At 36.8% G+C, this 24,290-nt stretch overlaps 1 protein-coding gene across 1 annotated transcript; it reads left to right on the top strand.

The window, feature by feature from the left end:
* The first annotated feature begins 211 nt into the window (after window positions 1-211).
* On the top strand, window positions 212-1,332 carry LOC149180261 (uncharacterized). The gene is made up of 2 exons (XM_089418151.1): window positions 212-755; window positions 860-1,332. Exons 1-2 carry the CDS (start codon window positions 243-245, stop codon window positions 1,061-1,063), a joined length of 717 nt encoding a protein of 238 aa, XP_089274277.1. The 5' UTR covers window positions 212-242; the 3' UTR covers window positions 1,064-1,332.
* Window positions 1,333-24,290: the final 22,958 nt, after the last annotated feature.

Raw genomic sequence — 24,290 nt, forward strand, 5'->3', positions numbered from 1 at the left:
GGTAAACCAAAAGAAAGATCTACTGCTGCATTGCAATATGATATGTGAGTATTTAAAATATATATTGTTTAGATCTTTTGAAACCACGGTTATCTTTCTTTGTATGTACTAACAATTTAAATTTTTGGTTTAGTTATTATTGTTCATTTGGCCCAGAGGACAAAAGAGGAAATCTTTCAGCTAAACGAAGGACCTCATTTGTGCAGAAGAGGGGTTGCCAATGCCACTTTATTGTGAAAGTTATGCATGAAATTCCTGATAGAGCAATATTAACTTTCAATATGTATGAACATGTAGATGGGGAAGGTTGGGCTTGTCATGGTCAATGTGACACTTCAGGTGAGACCAGGGCCTTGCTTAGGCCAAGGCTTTCGAGGGACATTGTTGCATATGTAGAGAGTTGTTTCTTTTTGGGAGTGCCTATTGATGTAGTGTATAGAACCCACGTTAAGAGACATGTTGACATCGATGTGGCAACTCGAGATAGAGATTTCTTCTTATGCAGGAAAGATATTGTAAACATTTATAATAGGTTGGCGAAGGGAAATTATCAACTTCACAAAAAGGATGAAATGAGTGTAAACCTTTGGTATCAAAAGCATCGGGAAGATTTTTTCTTTTACCAAAAGCCCAATGGTGTGGAGGTCCCTTTTATAATAGGGATTCAAACAAAGTGGATGTTGGAGACAATGGTCAAGCTATCGCACAATAGCTTAATAGCCATGGATTCAACATTTAACACAAACAAATATGGGGTAAGTCAGATGCCAATGATTTATTGAATATATTTATTTAAGTTGTATCCATTCAAAATGATTAATAACTTGTATTTGAATTTATGTAATGTTGAAAATGACAGTATCAGTTGTATACACTCGTGGCATTTGATGAACAACAAAGCGGGGTGCCTGTTGCATGGGTCATGGCATCACGAAACACATCAGATGATATTGCAATATGGCTGGAGCAGCTCATGCGCAAGTGTTTCCAAACCCGTCCTGATTGGAAAGTCAATGCTTTCATGGTTGATGATGCACTGGCTGAAATCAGTGCCTTGAGGTAACTTTAACATTGTCATGATATAACCAAACTTGCATTTTTTCTAAAAATATCACACTAAAATGCATTGAATATGGCAGGAGGATCACAGGTTGTGATGTGATCTTATGCGTTTGGCATGTACGGAGGGCTTGGTTGAAAAATGTCAATCGATTGGCCACTAGTTCCATAAAAGCCAAAGAGATGTTCAGTGAGTTAGGTTTCATCATGAAACACACTCTCAATTATGAAGTGGAAGATGCAATCAATCAATTTTTTATCAAGTTTGCAGATGAAGAGAAGTTCCTAGACTATTTCAACAAGAATTGGGTCACTGGAGATAAGATTCGTAAGTAAACATTTTTTCATATTATAAGTATTTTTTTCTTTTATAAAGGTGATAGAGTGAGACTGACATCGTTCTATTTGCAATTAGGTATGTGGGTGAAAGGTTGTCGGGAGTTTCCTCATGCAAATCAGGAGACCAATAATGTTGTTGAGTCATACCATTGTTACCTAAAAACAACATTTCTATCTGATAGAAGGAAAAAATGTGCCCGGAGGATGGATTGGTTATTGCATATGCTACTAACAACAGTTGAACCTTGTTATCGGTTCAAGGAAATCTTAAAAGAAGAAGGATTCCTAAACAACTACAAGAGAGAAAAGCAGCTAGAATCATCAGTGGAACGAGCAAGAAAAATTATGGATACTGATTGTTGTCCTCATGAGAACATAACACGTGCTTATTGGGTGAGAAGTCAGACAGATCGAGATAAAAAATACCTTGTCACCTGGTATCGTAAGGATTTTATAACGTGTGAATGTCCATGGTCTATCCATGGAAACATTTTCAAGCATGCCATAAAGGTTAATTGGTTGTATTTCCAATCGGATAATTCAAATCCATTGCTTCATCAGCATGCAGAGGATAACATATGCAATGACCCACCTGAGATCAATATAGAGCCTCAAAACCATGATGAAGATGTTGATGCTACTCTTATGGCCACAAATGTTGTTGATGCAGATGCCGAGGCACTTCATTTGGCAAGGGAGGAGTTGTTTAGCTATACCCATCTCATTTTAGATAACCCTCCTACTACTTTGGCGAAGACAATCCAATTGACTGATATGCTTAAAAAAATGTTGGATGAAGCCAATAATTTGCACGTTACTGATTTTGACTTCACACCTGGATTGGAATCTCTTGATCCATCTTTGAAGAGGAAGAAGAGTTTCCTTAGCCCCACAAAGAAAAGAAGAAGCAGCAGAAAAAACAATGGTTTGGAAATCGATTTAAATGTTGATCCATCAGAATATGAACCATTTGAGTTTCGATACCTCAATAAGCGAGGACGTCATCGATCAAATAATGCCGTCTCTATGGTTCCAGGTTAGTTTCATGTGTTGAATAGAGTCATGATTTTAGATTTAAGTATTTAATCATCACTATTCTTTAACATGTGGTATGTTTATTTTTACAGCAATGCAACAATCCCCAACCATGGCGATAACCCAAGACCAAAGGGAGATGCAAGACCATCCAACCTTACTTGCCATGCCAGGTACATTTGACACTCTTTCATTGTGTGTGCACATATACCTTGATGCTCTAGAAAATTTCTTTGCGATAACGTTTGACATTTTTCTAGGTAACTATAGAATAAGTGGAGAAGCATCATCTTCTACCATGACTGATCATCTACAGAAGGACTTCAACTCTAGTGGGAATCAATGAGGTATGCACAAAGAATAGATAAGCTAGGTTATTATGGCGTCGTCAGGTGGCCCTTTATCATATGATAAGTATATTTATGTTTTTCCATTGTTATGTTGTTATAAAAATACCTTTTTCATAATCTGTTCTCTTAAAGTTCATGAAACTTTGTGTTTTGACATGGAATGTTGTGTTGTTTTAGAAGGCTCTAGGTACATTGAGAACATGGGTGCCTGCAAAATTTGAGGAAAGTTTGAGCCTTCATCAGTGCAATATTAAAAATATGGGTGCCTGATGAGCACCGAGGAATGTTTGAGCTCTCATCAATGCAAAAGTAAAAGTTCAATTATATGCCACTACTCTCCTGAAGTTTCATGAAATTTTGAACTTTGACATGGAATGTCAAGTTAATTCACATGGCTCTGTAATTGTTCAACAAATTCAATTGTCGGTTCTTTTTATTGCAATGTTTCTGTATTTTCTCACGTAATTGGTCTAATACTGCAGACTAAGCTGTAACAATGTTGTATACACACCACAATTTGGGAATGAATTAGTGTTTTAGACATCAATCTAAATTGTTCTTCAAATATATTCTCAAATGTTAGATCTGTTATATGATCAAAACAAATCTAATTTTATTTATGGTGTTCATATTTAAGAAAGAAGCTCTTGGGTTTATAGCATCTTGATGTGCAGTTTTCTGAACCTGTTGCTTTTGAACCAAGTCAACATGAAACTTGCATTCTTAGTTATTCTAATGCTTCAATTATGAACTCTGTTACCAACTGCACAACCAACCACTGGGATTGAACACATGCAAGGAATCCAGGGGCATTGACTAGGTTGTAGATTTGTTGCTAGTGGACATCACCTACAGAGGCTGGTTGTAGCCATTCATGTACAGAGCATTGTCTTGGCATCTCAAAAGCCAACAAATTGAACCACTAGAAACAGAACTGGATATGCTTAGTACTGTTTTGATGAGTGGGGTGCTCCATTGTCGAGAACTGGCCTTGGTTTTCATAGCACTCAAGTCAGTGAAGTCTTGAAACTAGACCAGAACATAGAAAAGAGTTGCTGGCCACCATAAGCAAGTAACCAGAAGGGTAATGCATCACACAAGCACAACCAACCTCATATGCCTTCAGAAAAATAGTGAGCAGAGGTTACATCCTGTCCATACTCTATAACGTTCAATGCTTACATAAATACAAGTTTGTAGTTTTATAAAGTACACAAATAAAAAATATGTCCATACCAAGCAACACATTTGTCTCCTTTACATAAGAAATCATGGTGTTGTCCATGCTTTTGATGCCTTCCTCATTCATTTGTGTTGTAGATGATCCCTCCTCTTGTCAATTAATGAGCTAAACCACTAACTTGACACTGCTTCATTGTGCACTATGACATTTTTATCTAACCTATTCGGAAAATGAGGAACTGATGTGATTCATCTTAATGCAAAAACTTATAAGATTCGACAAACCCCTGTTCAGCATTGAAATTGATGATAGCATTACAGCGATATCAAAGTCCTTCAATATTCTGAGAGTGGTCAAATTACAGTCCACTCAGTAAGCTTATTTAGCACTTACATAAGCATTAATCCAATATATCTACAGAGATTTGATGATTATACAAGTTGGCATACTTGCTTAAGGGTGATGTACCCTAAATGAAGTAAGAAAATTCTATCCGACTGTAAAATTTGTGTGAATTCTGCAAGTGATTGGCAAGGTGGTTGGAAATGACTGAGAAGCAGTGCCCAGGATTTACCATGCCAAGTTGTTTCTTTTCCTATTAACCTTGTAACCCAAACTGCTCATGAGTTTATCCAAACACTTGATTTTTAGCATGCATATTGTATTGAAGAACATGTTATATATGATGGTCACTTCATACTAGTTCTGTCTCAGCCATTGCAGGGAATATTGGCCCTACCTGCTGTCGAGGAACAACCCACAATCCAATCATTGGATCAACTCCCAAAGATTATTACATTACCAGTAGAGGATGGAAATGTATTGCAGCCATTGCAAGGATTATTGGCCCTACCTGCTGTCGAGGGAGAACCCAGTATCAAATCATTGGATGAACTCCCAGAGATGATTACATTACCAGTAGAGGATGGAACTGTATTACAGATTAACAAAGCTATGTATGCAGAAATTTATCACAAGAAATCTATGCCTTGTGAAGTGCTGTAGCTAGGAAATTGATATTTTTGACATATTTGTTTATATACCCATGGTAGCCTACATGTTTTATAGTAGAGATTGCTATCCAATGGTACTTTTACAGATTCACTGCAATGGTCATCATTTGACATTTAAAACTCCATATGTATATGCGTATATATATAATGGATGCTTGGTTTTTTCAATTATGTTTACAGTTTCAAGTGATGTAAAGAGGCCAATAATCACTGAATCAAATAATATTATTTAAAATATAAACCTGAGGGAAAAGTGCACACTTGTGAGTCGAGACCTTAGTCAGCCCAGGGACCCCAAATTTGGCCTTATGTGTTCTCAAGTATTTGCTTTAAAAATATTAAAATTAAAATATTCTACAAATTAAGTCTTGAAACTAGACCAGAACATAGAAAAGAGTTGCTGGCCACCATAAGCAAGTAACTAGAAGGGTAATGCATCACACAAGCACAACAAACCTCTAAGCAATCAACTAGATACACATTACAGTGAAAAATAAATCAGTATGTTTATGTAACGTTTAGTTTCATTAAGTTATTGATTCAAATCTTATGAAAAGAAGTAGAGCCTTAAGTATGTAAATTATTTATTTGTGGAGATGTTAATTGACAGAGAATTGGCTTTAAAGTGTCTTTCCAGCCAAGATAGTAAGATGCATGCTGGGCTGTTGTGGGAGAGGTTTAAGATTTGGGAGGTAACCGACTTTGAATATTGATGATCATTGGGTCCCTCAATTCAGAATGTGAACATTCTCACCTTCATGCCTTGTTTCCCAACTCAGAAATTGTTTAGACTGGTGCATTGTTCCCACTGGGCTTGAACACATGCAAGGAATCCAGGGGCATTGACTAGGTTGTAGATTTGTTTCTAGTGGACATCACCTACAGAGGCTGGTTGTAGCCATTCATGTACAGAGCATTGTCTTGGCATCTCAAAGCCAACAAATTGAACCACTAGAAACAGAACTGGATATGCTTAGTACTGTTTTGATGAGTGGGGTGCTCCATTGTCGAGAACTGGCCTTGGTTTTCATAGCACTCAAATCAGTGAAGTCTTGAAACTAGACCAGAACATAGAAAAGAGTTGTTGGCCACCATAAGCAAGTAACCAGAAGGGTAATGCATCACACAAGCACAACCAACCTCATATGCCTTCATAAAAATAGTGAGCAGAGGTTACATCCTGTCCATACTCTATAACGTTCAATGCTTACATAAATACAAGTTTGTAGTTTTATAAAGTACACAAATAAAAAATATGTCCATACCAAGCAACACATTTGTCTCCTTTACATAAGAAATCATGGTGTTGTCCATGCTTTTGATGCCTTCCTCATTCATTTGTGTTGTAGATGATCCCTCCTCTTGTCAATTAATGAGCTAAACCACTAACTTGACACTGCTTCATTGTGCACTATGACATTTTTATCTAACCTATTCGGAAAATGAGGAACTGATGTGATTCATCTTAATGCAAAAACTTATAAGATTCGACAAACCCCTGTTCAGCATTGAAATTGATGATAGCATTACAGCGATATCAAAGTCCTTCAATATTCTGAGAGTGGTCAAATTACAGTCCACTCAGTAAGCTTATTTAGCACTTACATAAGCATTAATCCAATATATCTACAGAGATTTGATGATTATACAAGTTGGCATACTTGCTTAAGGGTGATGTACCCTAAATGAAGTAAGAAAATTCTATCCGACTGTAAAATTTGTGTGAATTCTGCAAGTGATTGGCAAGGTGGTTGGAAATGACTGAGAAGCAGTGCCCAGGATTTACCATGCCAAGTTGTTTCTTTTCCTATTAACCTTGTAACCCAAACTGCTCATGAGTTTATCCAAACACTTGAATTTTAGCATGCATATTGTATTGAAGAACATGTTATATATGATGGTCACTTCATACTAGTTCTGTCTCAGCCATTGCAGGGAATATTGGCCCTACCTGCTGTCGAGGAACAACCCACAATCCAATCATTGGATCAACTCCCAAAGATGATTACATTACCAGTAGAGGATGGAAATGTATTGCAGCCATTGCAAGGAATATTGGCCCTACCTGGTGTCGAGGGAGAACCCAGTATCAAATCATTGGATGAACTCCCAGAGATGATTACATTACCAGTAGAGGATGGAACTGTATTATAGATTAACAAAGCTATGTATGCAGAAATTTATCACAAGAAATCTATGCCTTGTGAAGTGCTGTAGCTAGGAAATTGATATTTTTGACATATTTGTTTATATACCCATGGTAGCCTACATGTTTTATAGTAGAGATTGCTATCCAATGGTACTTTTACAGATTCACTGCAATGGTCATCATTTGACATTTAAAACTCCATATGTATATGCGTATATATATAATGGATGCTTGGTTTTTTCAATTATGTTTACAGTTTCAAGTGATGTAAAGAGGCCAATAATCACTGAATCAAATAATATTATTTAAAATATAAACCTGAGGGAAAAGTGCACACTTGTGAGTCGAGACCTTAGTCAGCCCAGGGACCCCAAATTTGGCCTTATGTGTTCTCAAGTATTTGCTTTAAAAATATTAAAATTAAAATATTCTACAAATTAAGTCTTGAAACTAGACCAGAACATAGAAAAGAGTTGCTGGCCACCATAAGCAAGTAACTAGAAGGGTAATGCATCACACAAGCACAACAAACCTCTAAGCAATCAACTAGATACTCATTACAGTGAAAAATAAATCAGTATGTTGATGTAACGTTTAGTTTCATTAAGTTATTGATTCAAATCTTATGAAAAGAAGTAGAGCCTTAAGTATGTAAATTATTTATTTGTGGAGATGTTAATTGACAGAGAATTGGCTTTAAAGTGTCTTTCCAGCCAAGATAGTAAGATGCATGCTGGGCTGTTGTGGGAGAGGTTTAAGATTTGGGAGGTAACCGACTTTGAATATTGATGATCATTGGGTCCCTCAATTCAGAATGTGAACATTCTCACCTTCATGCCTTGTTTCCCAACTCAGAAATTGTTTAAACTGGTGCATTGTTCCCACTGGGCTTGAACACATGCAAGGAATCCAGGGGCATTGACTAGGTTGTAGATTTGTTTCTAGTGGACATCACCTACAGAGGCTGGTTGTAGCCATTCATGTACAGAGCATTGTCTTGGCATCTCAAAGCCAACAAATTGAACCACTAGAAACAGAACTGGATATGCTTAGTACTGTTTTGATGAGTGGGGTGCTCCATTGTCGAGAACTGGCCTTGGTTTTCATAGCACTCAAATCAGTGAAGTCTTGAAACTAGACCAGAACATAGAAAAGAGTTGTTGGCCACCATAAGCAAGTAACCAGAAGGGTAATGCATCACACAAGCACAACCAACCTCATATGCCTTCAGAAAAATAGTGAGCAGAGGTTACATCCTGTCCATACTCTATAACGTTCAATGCTTACATAAATACAAGTTTGTAGTTTTATAAAGTACACAAATAAAAAATATGTCCATACCAAGCAACACATTTGTCTCCTTTACATAAGAAATCATGGTGATGTCCATGCTTTTGATGCCTTCCTCATTCATTTGTGTTGTAGATGATCCCTCCTCTTGTCAATTAATGAGCTAAACCACTAACTTGACACTGCTTCATTGTGCACTATGACATTTTTATCTAACCTATTCGGAAAATGAGGAACTGATGTGATTCATCTTAATGCAAAAACTTATAAGATTCGACAAACCCCTGTTCAGCATTGAAATTGATGATAGCATTACAGCGATATCAAAGTCCTTCAATATTCTGAGAGTGGTCAAATTACAGTCCACTCAGTAAGCTTATTTAGCACTTACATAAGCATTAATCCAATATATCTACAGAGATTTGATGATTATACAAGTTGGCATACTTGCTTAAGGGTGATGTACCCTAAATGAAGTAAGAAAATTCTATCCGACTGTAAAATTTGTGTGAATTCTGCAAGTGATTGGCAAGGTGGTTGGAAATGACTGAGAAGCAGTGCCCAGGATTTACCATGCCAAGTTGTTTCTTTTCCTATTAACCTTGTAACCCAAACTGCTCATGAGTTTATCCAAACACTTGATTTTTAGCATGCATATTGTATTGAAGAACATGTTATATATGATGGTCACTTCATACTAGTTCTGTCTCAACCATTGCAGGGAATATTGGCCCTACCTGTTGTCGAGGAACAACCCACAATCCAATCATTGGATCAACTCCCAAAGATGATTACATTACAAGTAGAGGATGGAAATGTATTGCAGCCATTGCAAGGAATATTGGCCCTACCTGCTGTCGAGGGAGAACCCAGTATCAAATCATTGGATGAACTCCCAGAGATGATTACATTACCAGTAGAGGATGGAACTGTATTACAGATTAACAAAGCTATGTATGCAGAAATTTATCACAAGAAATCTATGCCTTGTGAAGTGTTGTAGCTAGGAAATTGATATTTTTGACATATTTGTTTATATACCCATGGTAGCCTACATGTTTTATAGTAGAGATTGCTATCCAATGGTACTTTTACAGATTCACTGCAATGGTCATCATTTGACATTTAAAACTCCATATGTATATGCGTATATATATAATGGATGCTTGGTTTTTTCAATTATGTTTACAGTTTCAAGTGATGTAAAGAGGCCAATAATCACTGAATCAAATAATATTATTTAAAATATAAACCTGAGGGAAAAGTGCACACTTGTGAGTCGAGACCTTAGTCAGCCCAGGGACCCCAAATTTGGCCTTATGTGTTCTCAAGTATTTGCTTTAAAAATATTAAAATTAAAATATTCTACAAATTAAGTCTTGAAACTAGACCAGAACATAGAAAAGAGTTGTTGGCCACCATAAGCAAGTAACTAGAAGGGTAATGCATCACACAAGCACAACAAACCTCTAAGCAATCAACTAGATACTCATTACAGTGAAAAATAAATCAGTATGTTGATGTAACGTTTACTTTCATTAAGTTATTGATTCAAATCTTATGAAAAGAAGTAGAGCCTTAAGTATGTAAATTATTTATTTGTGGAGATGTTAATTGACAGAGAATTGGCTTTAAAGTGTCTTTCCAGCCAAGATAGTAAGATGCATGCTGGGCTGTTGTGGGAGAGGTTTAAGATTTGGGAGGTAACCGACTTTGAATATTGATGATCATTGGGTCCCTCAATTCAGAATGTGAACATTCTCACCTTCATGCCTTGTTTCCCAACTCAGAAATTGTTTAAACTGGTGCATTGTTCCCACTGGGCTTGAACACATGCAAGGAATCCAGGGGCATTGACTAGGTTGTAGATTTGTTTCTAGTGGACATCACCTACAGAGGCTGGTTGTAGCCATTCATGTACAGAGCATTGTCTTGGCATCTCAAAGCCAACAAATTGAACCACTAGAAACAGAACTGGATATGCTTAGTACTGTTTTGATGAGTGGGGTGCTCCATTGTCGAGAACTGGCCTTGGTTTTCATAGCACTCAAATCAGTGAAGTCTTGAAACTGGACCAGAACATAGAAAAGAGTTGCTGGCCACCATAAGCAAGTAACCAGAAGGGTAATGCATCACACAAGCACAACCAACCTCATATGCCTTCAGAAAAATAGTGAGCAGAGGTTACATCCTGTCCATACTCTATAACGTTCAATGCTTACATAAATACAAGTTTGTAGTTTTATAAAGTACACAAATAAAAAATATGTCCATACCAAGCAACACATTTGTCTCCTTTACATAAGAAATCATGGTGTTGTCCATGCTTTTGATGCCTTCCTCATTCATTTGTGCTGTAGATGATCCCTCCTCTTGTCAATTAATGAGCTAAACCACTAACTTGACACTGCTTCATTGTGCACTATGACATTTTTATCTAACCTATTCGGAAAATGAGGAACTGATGTGATTCATCTTAATGCAAAAACTTATAAGATTCGATAAACCCCTGTTCAGCATTGAAATTGATGATAGCATTACAGCGATATCAAAGTCCTTCAATATTCTGAGAGTGGTCAAATTACAGTCCACTCAGTAAGCTTATTTAGCACTTACATAAGCATTAATCCAATATATCTACAGAGATTTGATGATTATACAAGTTGGCATACTTGCTTAAGGGTGATGTACCCTAAATGAAGTAAGAAAATTCTATCCGACTGTAAAATTTGTGTGAATTCTGCAAGTGATTGGCAAGGTGGTTGGAAATGACTGAGAAGCAGTGCCCAGGATTTACCATGCCAAGTTGTTTCTTTTCCCATTAACCTTGTAACCCAAACTGCTCATGAGTTTATCCATACACTTGATTTTTAGCATGCATATTGTATTGAAGAACATGTTATATATGATGGTCACTTCATACTAGTTCTGTCTCAGCCATTGTAGGGAATATTGGCCCTACCTGCTGTCGAGGAACAACCCACAATCCAATCATTGGATCAACTCCCAAAGATGATTACATTACCAATAGAGGATGGAAATGTATTGCATCCATTGCAAGGAATATTGGCCCTACCTGCTGTCGAGGGAGAACCCAGTATCAAATCATTGGATGAACTCCCAGAGATGATTACATTACCAGTAGAGGATGGAATTGTATTACAGATTAACAAAGCTATGTATGCAGAAATTTATCACAAGAAATCTATGCCTTGTGAAGTGTTGTAGCTAGGAAATTGATATTTTTGACATATTTGTTTATATACCCATGGTAGCCTACATGTTTTATAGTAGAGATTGCTATCCAATGGTACTTTTACATATTCACTGCAATGGTCATCATTTGACATTTAAAACTCCATATGTATATGCGTATATATATAATGGATGCTTGGTTTTTTCAATTATGTTTACAGTTTCAAGTGATGTAAAGAGGCCAATAATCACTGAATCAAATAATATTATTTAAAATATAAACCTGAGGGAAAAGTGCACACTTGTGAGTCGAGACCTTAGTCAGCCCAGGGACCCCAAATTTGGCCTTATGTGTTCTCAAGTATTTGCTTTAAAAATATTAAAATTAAAATATTCTACAAATTAAGTCTTGAAACTAGACCAGAACATAGAAAAAAGTTGCTGGCCACCATAAGCAAGTAACTAGAAGGGTAATGCATCACACAAGCACAACAAACCTCTAAGCAATCAACTAGATACTCATTACAGTGAAAAATAAATCAGTATGTTGATGTAACGTTTAGTTTCATTAAGTTATTGATTCAAATCTTATGAAAAGAAGTAGAGCCTTAAGTATGTAAATTATTTATTTGTGGAGATGTTAATTGACAGAGAATTGGCTTTAAAGTGTCTTTCCAGCCAAGATAGTAAGATGCATGCTGGGCTGTTGTGGGAGAGGTTTAAGATTTGGGAGGTAACCGACTTTGAATATTGATGATCATTGGGTCCCTCAATTCAGAATGTGAACATTCTCACCTTCATGCCTTGTTTCCCAACTCAGAAATTGTTTAAACTGGTGCATTGTTCCCACTGGGCTTGAACACATGCAAGGAATCCAGGGGCATTGACTAGGTTGTAGATTTGTTTCTAGTGGACATCACCTACACAGGCTGGTTGTAGCCATTCATGTACAGAGCATTGTCTTTGCATCTCAAAGCCAACAAATTGAACCACTAGAAACAGAACTGGATATGCTTAGTATTGTTTTGATGAGTGGGGTGCTCCATTGTCGAGAACTGGCCTTGGTTTTCATAGCACTCAAATCAGTGAAGTCTTGAAACTAGACTAGAACATAGAAAAGAGTTGCTGGCCACCATAAGCAAGTAACCAGAAGGGTAATGCATCACACAAGCACAACCAACCTCATATGCCTTCAGAAAAATAATGAGCAGAGGTTACATCCTGTCCATACTCTATAACGTTCAATGCTTACATAAATACAAGTTTGTAGTTTTATAAAGTACACAAATAAAAAATATGTCCATACCAAGCAACACATTTGTCTCCTTTACATAAGAAATCATGGTGTTGTCCATGCTTTTGATCCCTTCCTCATTCATTTGTGTTGTAGATGATCCCTCCTCTTGTCAATTAATGAGCTAAACCACTAACTTGACACTGCTTCATTGTGCACTATGACATTGTTATCTAACCTATTCGGAAAATGAGGAACTGATGTGATTCATCTTAATGCAAAAACTTATAAGATTCGACAAACCCCTGTTCAGCATTGAAATTGATGATAGCATTACAGCGATATCAAAGTCCTTCAATATTTTGAGAGTGGTCAAATTACAGTCCACTCAGTAAGCTTATTTAGCACTTACATAAGCATTAATCCAATATATCTACAGAGATTTGATGATTATACAAGTTGGCATACTTGCTTAAGGGTGATGTACCCTAAATGAAGTAAGAAAATTCTATCCGACTGTAAAATTTGTGTGAATTCTGCAAGTGATTGGCAAGGTGGTTGGAAATGACTGAGAAGCAGTGCCCAAGATTTACCATGCCAAGTTGTTTCTTTTCCTATTAACCTTGTAACCCAAACTGCTCATGAGTTTATCCATACACTTGATTTTTAGCATGCATATTGTATTGAATAACATGTTATATATGATGGTCACTTCATACTAGTTCTGTCTCAGCCATTGCAGGGAATATTGGCCCTACCTACTGTCGAGGAACAACCCACAATCCAATCATTGGATCAACTCCCAAAGATGATTACATTACCAGTCGAGGATGGAAATGTATTGCAGCCATTGCAAGGAATATTGGCCCTACCTGCTGTCGAGGGAGAACCCAGTATCAAATCATTGGATGAACTCCCAGAGATGCTTACATTACCAGTAGAGGATGGAACTGTATTACAGATTAACAAACCTATGTATGCAGAAATTTATCACAAGAAATCTATGCCTTGTGAAGTGCTGTAGCTAGGAAATTGATATTTTTGACATATTTGTTTATATACCCATGGTAGCCTACATGTTTTATAGTAGAAATTGCTATCCAATGGTACTTTTACATATTCACTGCAATGGTCATCATTTGACATTTAAAACTCCATATGTATATGCGTATATATATAATGGATGCTTGGTTTTTTCAATTATGTTTACAGTTTCAAGTGATGTAAAGAGGCCAATAATCACTGAATCAAATAATATTATTTAAAATATAAACCTGAGGGAAAAGTGCACACTTGTGAGTCGAGACCTTAGTCAGCCCAGGGACCCCAAATTTGGCCTTATGTGTTCTCAAGTATTTGCTTTAAAAATATTAAAATTAAAATATTCTACAAATTAAGTCTTGAAACTAGACCAGAACATAGAAAAGAGTTGCTGGCCACCATAAGCAAGTAACCAGAAGGGTAATGCATCACACAAGCACAACAAACCTCTAAGCAATCAACTAGATACTCATTACAGTGAAAAATAAATCAGTATGTTGATGTAAGGTTTAGTTTCATTAAGTTATTGATTCAAATCTTATGAAAAGAAGTAGAGCCTTAAGTATGTAAATTATTTATTTGTGGAGATGTTAATTGGGGTATCTCTAGCTGTTGGATGGAATGACCACTGTCTTTCTAACTCAGGATTTATTTTCCCTACCCAAGTTCAAATCTGAGCTAGTGACATCATAATGAACTATAATATCTTGCTAAATATTCTTGTATTAGCTTCTAGCTTTGACATAACTTGATCCTGCAACTTCACTCTAATCTTTCCAGTGAAAAAAACTGATCTTCCCCCCTCATTCAAGCAAATTGGAAGTAAATCCCTTTTATGCAATTGGCTTAGTAAATCCCTAATTCACTTCTAGAAAAGTGCGCCCAAGGTGCTTTCAGAAGTTTCCTAGAATAGAGAGCCTCACTCCTAGACTAATGCACACTAGTCTAAAACTGGTTACCTCATTTACCATGCACTTTTCCTATAAATTGATAACAACAATTAAAGGATAGAAACAGTGCCTAAAACAAGGATGTCTATATTTTCACTATAAGAGATGAGACAAATTGAAGAGGGAGCATGCATAAACCTCATTGACATACCATTCAAGATTTCCCACCCCAAGTAGACAACTATCTATTATCTATTGGATGAGGAGGACACATACGTAAAGAAACCTTTCATCACTGATCAACAACCAACTAACAAATCACATAGCATATCAATATCTCTCCAGAAACAAAGATCTGAGAAGGTGTTTGGGAGGATCAGACAACATCATAATGTATTGATGATAATCAGAAAATCATGAACTAGTTACTTTTCTCAAAATACATGTGTCCATGTACATGGAATATATTACATTTGTCCATAAATTTGTCTCCCATACAAAAAACTGTAATGATTGCATGTTGGGGAAAAATAAAATATTAATAGGTTCTTCTTTAGTGAAAGAACCATGCTATGATAGACCCCAGAAAAATGATAACAACAACCCATTCACACAATGGGGATTCATATTGATGGTGATCAATGATTTCTGTTGCAGTGGATGGTGATCCTATGTCATATTTGGCATCTACATATGTGCTTAAAAATGCTTTGGACATTATATCAGTGGACATCTTTTCAATATCTGCAGAGTGATTGATGGTAAAATGTTGAAATTGACAACTCCAATTTATTGCTTCCTTATGAAGAGGTTTTAAATTGTCCTTCCGAACCCGATAGATGCCTTTCATCTGATTACATATCAACTCCGAGTTGGTGAAGACTTCAATATCATTGACATCATGTTGTTTTGCCTCTTTTAACCCTTCAACAAGGGCAATGTAATATGCCTCATTGTTTGTCGTCATTCCAGGCACTTCTCTCTTTCCATGAAATAAATGATTTGTTGCCATATTGTAAAGGACGAATTTAATAACTGCTCGACCTGGATTTGGAAAGCAAGACACTTCAATGCATAAATGCCACTTTTGCACCATTTTTTACACTTCAAAAACCTGAAAAACAAATAACAATAAATTCATGTTAAACAAGTAGACAATTATCTATTTCCTAATACTCAACATGTTTTTCAATCATATATAATTAAAAAAAGCAGATAATTTGTGTTCATTTACACTGCATCACTTTTAATACTGGCAACTATTCTGCAAAAAACACATTTAGCAATCACCACTTTATATAGATGAAATGCTCATTATAGGACCCAAATACATCTATGAGTTTTAAAATAAATGATACTCAAGGAAGTGAATATTGTATGCAGTTCCCTTATTTTTGGATGTGTGAATAGGAATAATTATGATCATAGACTAATTCACATCATTCTTTGGTGTGTCTGTTGATAGTAAGTACAGATTCCCTTATTTTGGGATGTGTGAATAGATTAATTCAGATCACAGTGAACATATTGCTTCATTATTCTCAAACATTTCTGTATATTAGTCCCCTCACAAAGGTACCATTACACTAAGGTTGGAGAATTATAGTGTATTATGGTGTGTCATAAATACCATCCTGTACAACATCATCATTTCCCAACATTCTTATTTTTGAACCCTTGAGGCTTCTTATAAAATTGTTTTGCCCATTACCCTGTTTCAATGGTTGGAAGCTTTATTGATTCAGTTTCTTTGTGCCCAATATTTGATAGCAGAGAGTTTCAATTTCTATGTGTTTCTATGAATTTCATGGAGAAGGATTGTTAGACCAGATTAGTTAGGTTGAGTGGCCTGTATAGAGGTGATCGTAGAGAAGTTGCACTCAGAATTGCATTGAACACAAAAACTAAAACTCAAAGCCCTGATTGGCATACTGAACAGCAAAGGTACATCTTGTTATTCCATTGCCCACTAACTGTTGTGCAAGCTACACTGAAGACAGAGATCATATTTTCACCTAACGATTGAAAGTGCACTAACATGCCTGCAAGTTTCAAAAGATTTGGAAGGAATTACTATTTCGCTGATGCTGCAGATGCTACCTCATCCTCTCTATGGCATCAGGGATAGAAAAACGCTGACAGTCCAAGTCTGCAAGGGGATAAGGGCTCTAAGGTGGAATTCCTATATTTAGAGACTACAACAGAGTTCCATCAGGTTAAGAGATAAAGAGGATACGTTAATCTGGTCCAAAACAGTGTTCAGGGTGATACACGGATGTTGGAACACTTGGGACAGAAATCTATGTTTCCTATGGGAGGTCTGGGTGGGTATTTATGATGGTGGAAATCTATTAAATTTCCATGGAAGAATCATCTTTTCATGTGACTAACCCTTGTGAATAAGAACCTGACTTGGGGGGTCTTGAAAAAACGAACTTGGCATGGCCCTAATAGATGCACTCTGAGTAAAACTGAAGATTAAAGTTGAATCTGAAACCATCAGCCATTTGCTTATTCATTGTGCCTTCTCAAGAGAAGTACAGGCCGATTCTTTGACTCTGAACAGAGGTCTAGGTCACTGGCAAGGAAATAATGTTGAGGATTGCTTGAAACATTGGATGGAAGACAAGTCTGTTAGGGCACCACCTTGGGTGGTCTCTTGGGCCAAATGGCTAGCTAGGAATGCTATGCTATTGCAAAACAAAGGAGTCCCAACTTTTCAGGTAACCCACTAAATCAGGTACACATAATAATAATAATCTGTTTTTAAAGTCACAACCTAAACTGTCACCAAATTGATATGGAGGGTTGTGATCAGCTGGTCAGAAAAGAAAAGAAAAACAAACACCAAAAAAACAACCTAGAATAATGGCAGAAGTAAACATTAACAAATTGAAAGATGGGTGGTTTTCGTGGGGCCTGTCAAGGAAAGCTTGGAGTATGTGGGAGCAGGAGGCATACTATTTATTCAGGAAAACCATATAGATTGATTTGAAGACTGCACTGGGTGAAGGTACCATTAACTGTGGAGAGATGAACTGTCTATGGTTCTTGTTAAGGGTTGCTATTGAAAGAGGGGTAACAAAATTGCAGATTTCTTAAGAGCTGCAAAACATCACATTTTTGTACCAGGTAAAAGAAGACAGATAAGGTTCACATTGTCAATGGCCCTAATGCTAGCAAGAGACCACAATATCTAAAAATTCCAAATTTCAATGGCATTCTTTTTATTTGTGGGTTTATTATTTAGTTTTCTTCTGCTGTGTATTTAGCTTTTATCATCACTGCCATAAGCAGTTTTCAGAACTTGGATTTGCTTTGCTACTTTGTCTCATGATGCTGCCTTCCTTGTGTGATTTAATTTATAAAGTTTTTCCATGCATTTTTCCACAATTTGTTCTTCTAGAATTAGGAGTGTAAGATTCTGTCCCACTACAATTTTCCCCTGTTGATGAGCAGCATAATTATAATTGCTCAATCTGGCCGACTCTGAACAAAGAGCAGCATTATCATTTTTCATTCTTGTCGGCAAATATCACAAGGCTTTTCAATGCCTTAGTTACATGACTTGGACTTTGGAATGACTTGACAAAGGCAAAGAGTAAGAGGCTCTAGAAAATTTCAGGGAAGACACCACATATGACTCCAGTTATAAAAAGACAAAATAATACTAGTCTTATCTATCAAAATGATAAACGTGGTCAAACTCGTTGAGTAATTCTGTCAAGCTTGATCAAATTCATGGAGTCCTGGTCAAAGTCTCCAAGCCCAGGTCAAATTTTCTCAGTGTTGGCAAGTTTGATCAGGTTTAACCAAGTTTGGAGCAGACTCAAGTTTATACCACTGTCTTGATCTATCTTTGTTCTTCGCTTTTACCTTTTCTGTTGCTTTCCATCAGCGAGAATATTTTGCAAGACCAATTTGGACTGAACTGTTGCATCAATTGAAATGGTGACATGCATAGCTTTCATAAGAACACTGATGCATGAGTTATGACATTTCCAGTTAAATTTTTATTTGTTATTATTTCTATACATCTATGGTAGCCATATCAATGTGGAATGAAATCCTCAATGAAGGAATATGCCACTGGGATTCATTAACCTTCTTGCATTTAAGACGGCATCATAAAAACAACCACCACAGGCAAGGGGAGTCCACATGACACTCGGGCAATGTTCCACCAAGGCTCTGGTAAATGTAGTAGGACTTTTATTGTAATTTATCTTGAATATGTATATGTAGGGCTTAAATCGATGAACAGTTATTTTTTTAGGGTGGATACATTGGAGATCCATAGTTGGTTTGACGTTAGACTTAGACATAGTGCAGATGTTGAGTGCTTCTAATTTTTTAACTTTAACAAACTGAAAATCCTGCATTGCTAACAAAGTTGAATGCCCAGCATACTATTGACTTTGAGCTGTTATAGTTGATCCCCACTTTATTTCACTTTATATTTCCTTCTATCTTCTATTTTTTCCTGGTAGGGGAAAATTGGAAATGCTTCCCTGCATTAACATGGGCATAGTACACTGTCAATGGCCCTAATAGACGCACTCTGAGTAAAACTGAAGATGAAAGTTGAGTCTGAAACCATGGACAGCACCATGATTTCTTATGTAAAGGAGACAAATGTGTTGGTTGGTATGGACATATTTTTTATTTGTGTACTTTATAAAACTACAAACTTGTATTTATGTAAGCATTGAAGGTTATAGAGTATGGACAGGATGTAACCTCTGCTCACTATTTTTCTGAAGGCATATGAGGTTGGTTGTGCTTGTGTGATGCATTACCCTTCTGGTTACTTGCTTATGGTGGCCAGCGACTCTTTTCTATGTTCAGGTATAGTTTCAAGACTTCACTGATTTGAGTGCTTATGAAAACCAAGGCCAGTTCTCGACAATGGAGCACCCCACTCATCAAAACAGTTCTAAGCATATCCAGTTCTGTTTCTAGTGGTTCAATTTGTTGCCTTTGAACCTGGCCCCGACTGCTGCTTCTTGCATCTTTGGAAATAAACCTTGGTGAGTAGTCTCACATGCCACCATCCTCACTATTTAGCAAGCACTCTCTTCGTTGCTGATCACATGGGCTTCACCCGTTTAATTATTATTATTGGTATCATTAGTAGTAGCAGTAGCAGCATATATTGTTTAATTCCCAGTCTACTCCGCACTAAGAGGGATAAACAGAAAATCAGGTGCAAACATCTGTTCTCTGAAAATTTTCTGCGTTTGGATGGATGTTATTATAATATTTTTAATATTATGTTTTGGTAATTAAAAGATTAAAAAAATAATAATCTTCTTCTTTCTCTTATTTTATAGTAGAAATTGGACATGAGTCTTTTTTCCATATCACTTTGTAAAAGCACTTTACTTCTCTCGATACAATTAGTATCAACCACTCTTCTCTGTACCATCTGTATCATTCTTAATCAGAGATTCAAATCTTCTTGATTTTCTTCCCAGACAGAACTTGCAAGCCCACTTTTGAAATCTAAAAAGCAGGTCTCGATGGTTTCCATAATTTGGAAGATTTACTACATCCATTACTTTGAAGAATTTCTGTTGAAAGCTGAGAATTTGAAATCTGAGGATATGAAATTTTTCTCATTTTTTCCACTCTTCGCCGAAGCCATGGCTGGCCAAATATCTGGAATCTCTTTATTTTTTCTTCTTCTATACAACTTGCATGCACCCTGTTGAATTCTGAGACATTAAAAATTAAAATCTAAAAAATAGGGCTTGCTGATTTTCCATAATTTGTAAGATTTACTAGATTTCTATTGCTATGAAGAATATCCCTTAAGAAACCTGCGAATTTGAAATCTGATAATGTGTATTTCCATTTCTAGAAGTACCCATTTCTTCATTTTCCTCCAATCCTTGCCTAGCCAGGGATCCAAATCTTCTAGAGTTTTCTTCCTGGACAGAACTTACATTAATGTTGATGTTGAATTTGAGACAGTGAAATCCAAAAAGCAGGTCTCGATGGTTTCCATAATTTGGAAACAATTCTAGATTTACATTAGTTGAATAATTTCATTTGAGAATCCTGAGATTTTGAAGTCAGACTATGCGGGATTCTGTTTCTGAAATGACATCATCCTTCATCGGGGATTGCCTAGTCATTGATTGGAATTTTCTGAGCTTTTTTCCTTGAGAGCATGCTCCCTGTTGAATTTAAAACATTGAAATCCACGAAGTAGCTCTTGATGATTTGCCTAATGCAGAAAATTAACTAGATTCCAAGTAGTTGGAGAATTTCCTTTGAGAAATCAGAGAAGTTGACGTCTGATGATATGGCTTTATGTTGCTGAAATTAACCTCTTCTACATTCTTCATCACACCCTGCCTAGCCAGGGATTGGAATCTTTTGATTTTTTTCTTTTCTTCTTATATTGGTGACATAAATTGCATGCTAAATTTGAGATATTGGAATCCGAAAATGGATTTCTTGATTTCCATAAATTGGACGGTCTCAGCCCGTCATGACCGGCATGGTTCAAATATGATGTCCTACGCCGCACTTCATGAAAAGCCATGTGACTACAAACTTACAAGTCATCTCATTTTACACTCTACCAAGTACTCGAGCGTTGTAAATATGCATAAATATGCACCTCTTGTCCTATTTTTAACATCTGCATCAAGTTTTAACTGTTTTTTGATGGTAGAAACTTTTAAAACAAGTGCATTCTCCTGCCAATTTTTTAGACCCATGGTCAGAGCATTAGTCTCATTATTTTGAAGGCGGATTTCTGCTTTATTATATCCTGAAGCAGTGCTGCATGTCCACCATCATGGTAAAAGCTAACAAGATTGACATCGATATACAGATCAGAGCATGAACCACAGCAGCAGCAATCAGATGAACCACCTAACCTAAGACTTAAAGTGCTCTGATATACATATCAGAGCATGAACCACAGCAGCAGCAATCAGATGAACCACCTAACCTAAAACTTGAAGTGCTCTGATATACAGATCAGAGCATGAACCACCTAATCTAAGACTTGAAGTGCTCTGATTTACAGATCGATCAGAGCAGAGGATGAATGAATATAAATGATTCAATGAACAAGGCAAAGTCAATGGGTGAAATTGACAGAAATGCCGAAGCCATAACTGTCAAGATCAACGTAACTGCGAATCATATTGATGGCTGCCTTGCGTTTCTTGTGTTAAGCGAGCTGCCAGAACGTGCAAGTGACATGAACCCAGGACGTTCGTCCTCCCTATACATATTGTTACACACAGAAGAGCATGTCCACCATCATGGTAAAAGCTAACAAGATTGACATCGAGTAAACGATTGAATTTCAGGGCTCTGATAGCGAAGGGTACCTGCGCGCTGAAGAGTTCCTGGCCTTCGAGCTGCAGAGCGGTAAGCCAGCATAGCAGGATTGGAAAGCAGAGCGGGAAGTGAGCTGCAAAATGGAATCGCGCGCGTGACCATTTCGAACAATACTCCCCGCATGAATTCGAATTCCAGCTCGTCGCTGATCGGTCAGGGATGTCAGGGCTTTAACTGCATTCGGATTTTCATTGTCAGGGAATGCAGGGAATGTCAGGGCTGTCAGGGGAGGGTGGCGGAGAAAGAGGGTGGCGGAGCGGGGAGATGGTGGTGGAGGATGGAGAGTTTACCGACAGCCGGAGCCGGACGATTTTCCGGCCGGTGCCGGAAAAGGGGCCATTCTACAGCCTCCGTAGACTACTCAATTTATTAATATTTCAAAAGGTAACAATGGTTATTAATATTTCAAAAGTTTAAACATAAATTATTCTTCGTAAAATGAAATGATCGGTAGTGTAATACATTTAATTGCAAATTTCTTTAGGAATTAATGACCGTAGTTTAATACATTTAATTGAAATATTTTAGATTTTTTAATGATGAGAATTAGGAATTTATGAAATATAAAATAAGTAATTTGTATGAGTTTATTTTCTATAAATTAGAAATTTAAATTTGGAGTAAGTTAATGGGTCTATGAAATATTTTTTGGGTTTCGCGCTCCCTCACATTTTAGCGAGATTCATCTAGTGTCTAGGTCCCATCTTTTTCAAATTTTAACAATGATTAATCCTGTCCCAAACTTTAACGTTAACAGCTTTGTTTCCTCGTGCTCTGTCTGGATATTCTGTTTGTGCAGTTGTCGTATGCAAGAAACAAAGTCGGACAACACGATGGGTCACCTAACTCACACAGCCGCTGCACACCCTGAATTCGCGCCTTTGTCTATCTGAATTCCATTCAATCCAGGATCATTTTGAAATCCCATGCATGCTCAAAAAGAGATTCTTGAAACCGCCTGCAAATGGCCCAATGTTCAACACGAGCAATAATAGGAAATGTCGTGAGATTGCAGATTGATGGTCTGGTTAATAAGCATGCACCCTAAGTTGGAGAAAATTTAAATTGTCTGTGTTGATTGGATTGCAAATATTAGTCCAATGTTTAACACAAATGGAGCTTAAATTCATGTAAAGAGCATCAAAATAGCGCGACGAAAGTTTATACCCAGACGTTGCTCATATTGTAAGTTCAAAATAGGAAACGTCAAAACCTACACAGATTCCAAGTCTGGTTAATAAGCACAATGTTTGTTTTTCTGTTGTTTTTTATGGTGATGGTCAAAACCCAATTATTAAAACCCAATTTGTAAAACTCGGAATCCTCCACATTACTAAAACCCAATTAATTCAGACTATTATATAAAGGACATTTTGTTCTCGGTTGCACACAGTTGGTTGTTGCTTTCCCGTCAAGGTTAGGAGAGAACCAAAATCTATTCAGACTATTATATAAAGCAAATGTTCTTCTGGGTTGCACATAGTTGGTTCTTACCAAAAATTGCTTTTTCAACACTCACTTGTTAACGCTTGTTAACCATTACGGCAACTCGTTGTTTCACCATTGCGAAAACTCGTTGTCTCACCATTGCAACAACTCATTCGGTTAGAAAATGGTAAAGCAAGTCAAATGGGAAACAATCATTGCCCTTCCAGTGCAAGACCCTAAAGAAAAGATCATATTTTCTAGAACAGATTTAGATTGGTCTGAAGTACATGGAAAACACATGGAGATTGATTGGATTGCAAAAATCCCTTCAACTAGAATTGGAGACTTTATTAGAGGAGAGGAAATGAACCCAGATGCTCCATGTTATTTCACCCGAATACAAAATAAACGCCCAGGATCAAGGTCTACTGCTTCCTTGATATATGAAATGTAAGTTTTTTAGAGATGCATTGTTTAGATGTTGGTATTAATAGTGCTCAATTATTTTTCATGGATTCATATGTATTGACTTTTCAAACATTTTTATGCAACTATGCTTGTTCATATGGCCTCAAGGATAGAAGAGGACAAGATGAAATGAAGTGTAGATACTCATTTGTGAAAAAGAGGGGTTGCCAATGCCATTTTATTGTAAAAGTTATGGTTCAAATCCCTGAGATAGTGATAATAACATATAACATGTATGAGAATGTAGATAC

The sequence above is a fragment of the Pinus tabuliformis genome, chromosome 3_2, assembly GCF_031772625.1.
Source record: "Pinus tabuliformis cultivar Carrire ecotype Pingquan chromosome 3_2, CPIR1, whole genome shotgun sequence".
NCBI lineage: Eukaryota > Viridiplantae > Streptophyta > Pinopsida > Pinales > Pinaceae > Pinus > Pinus tabuliformis.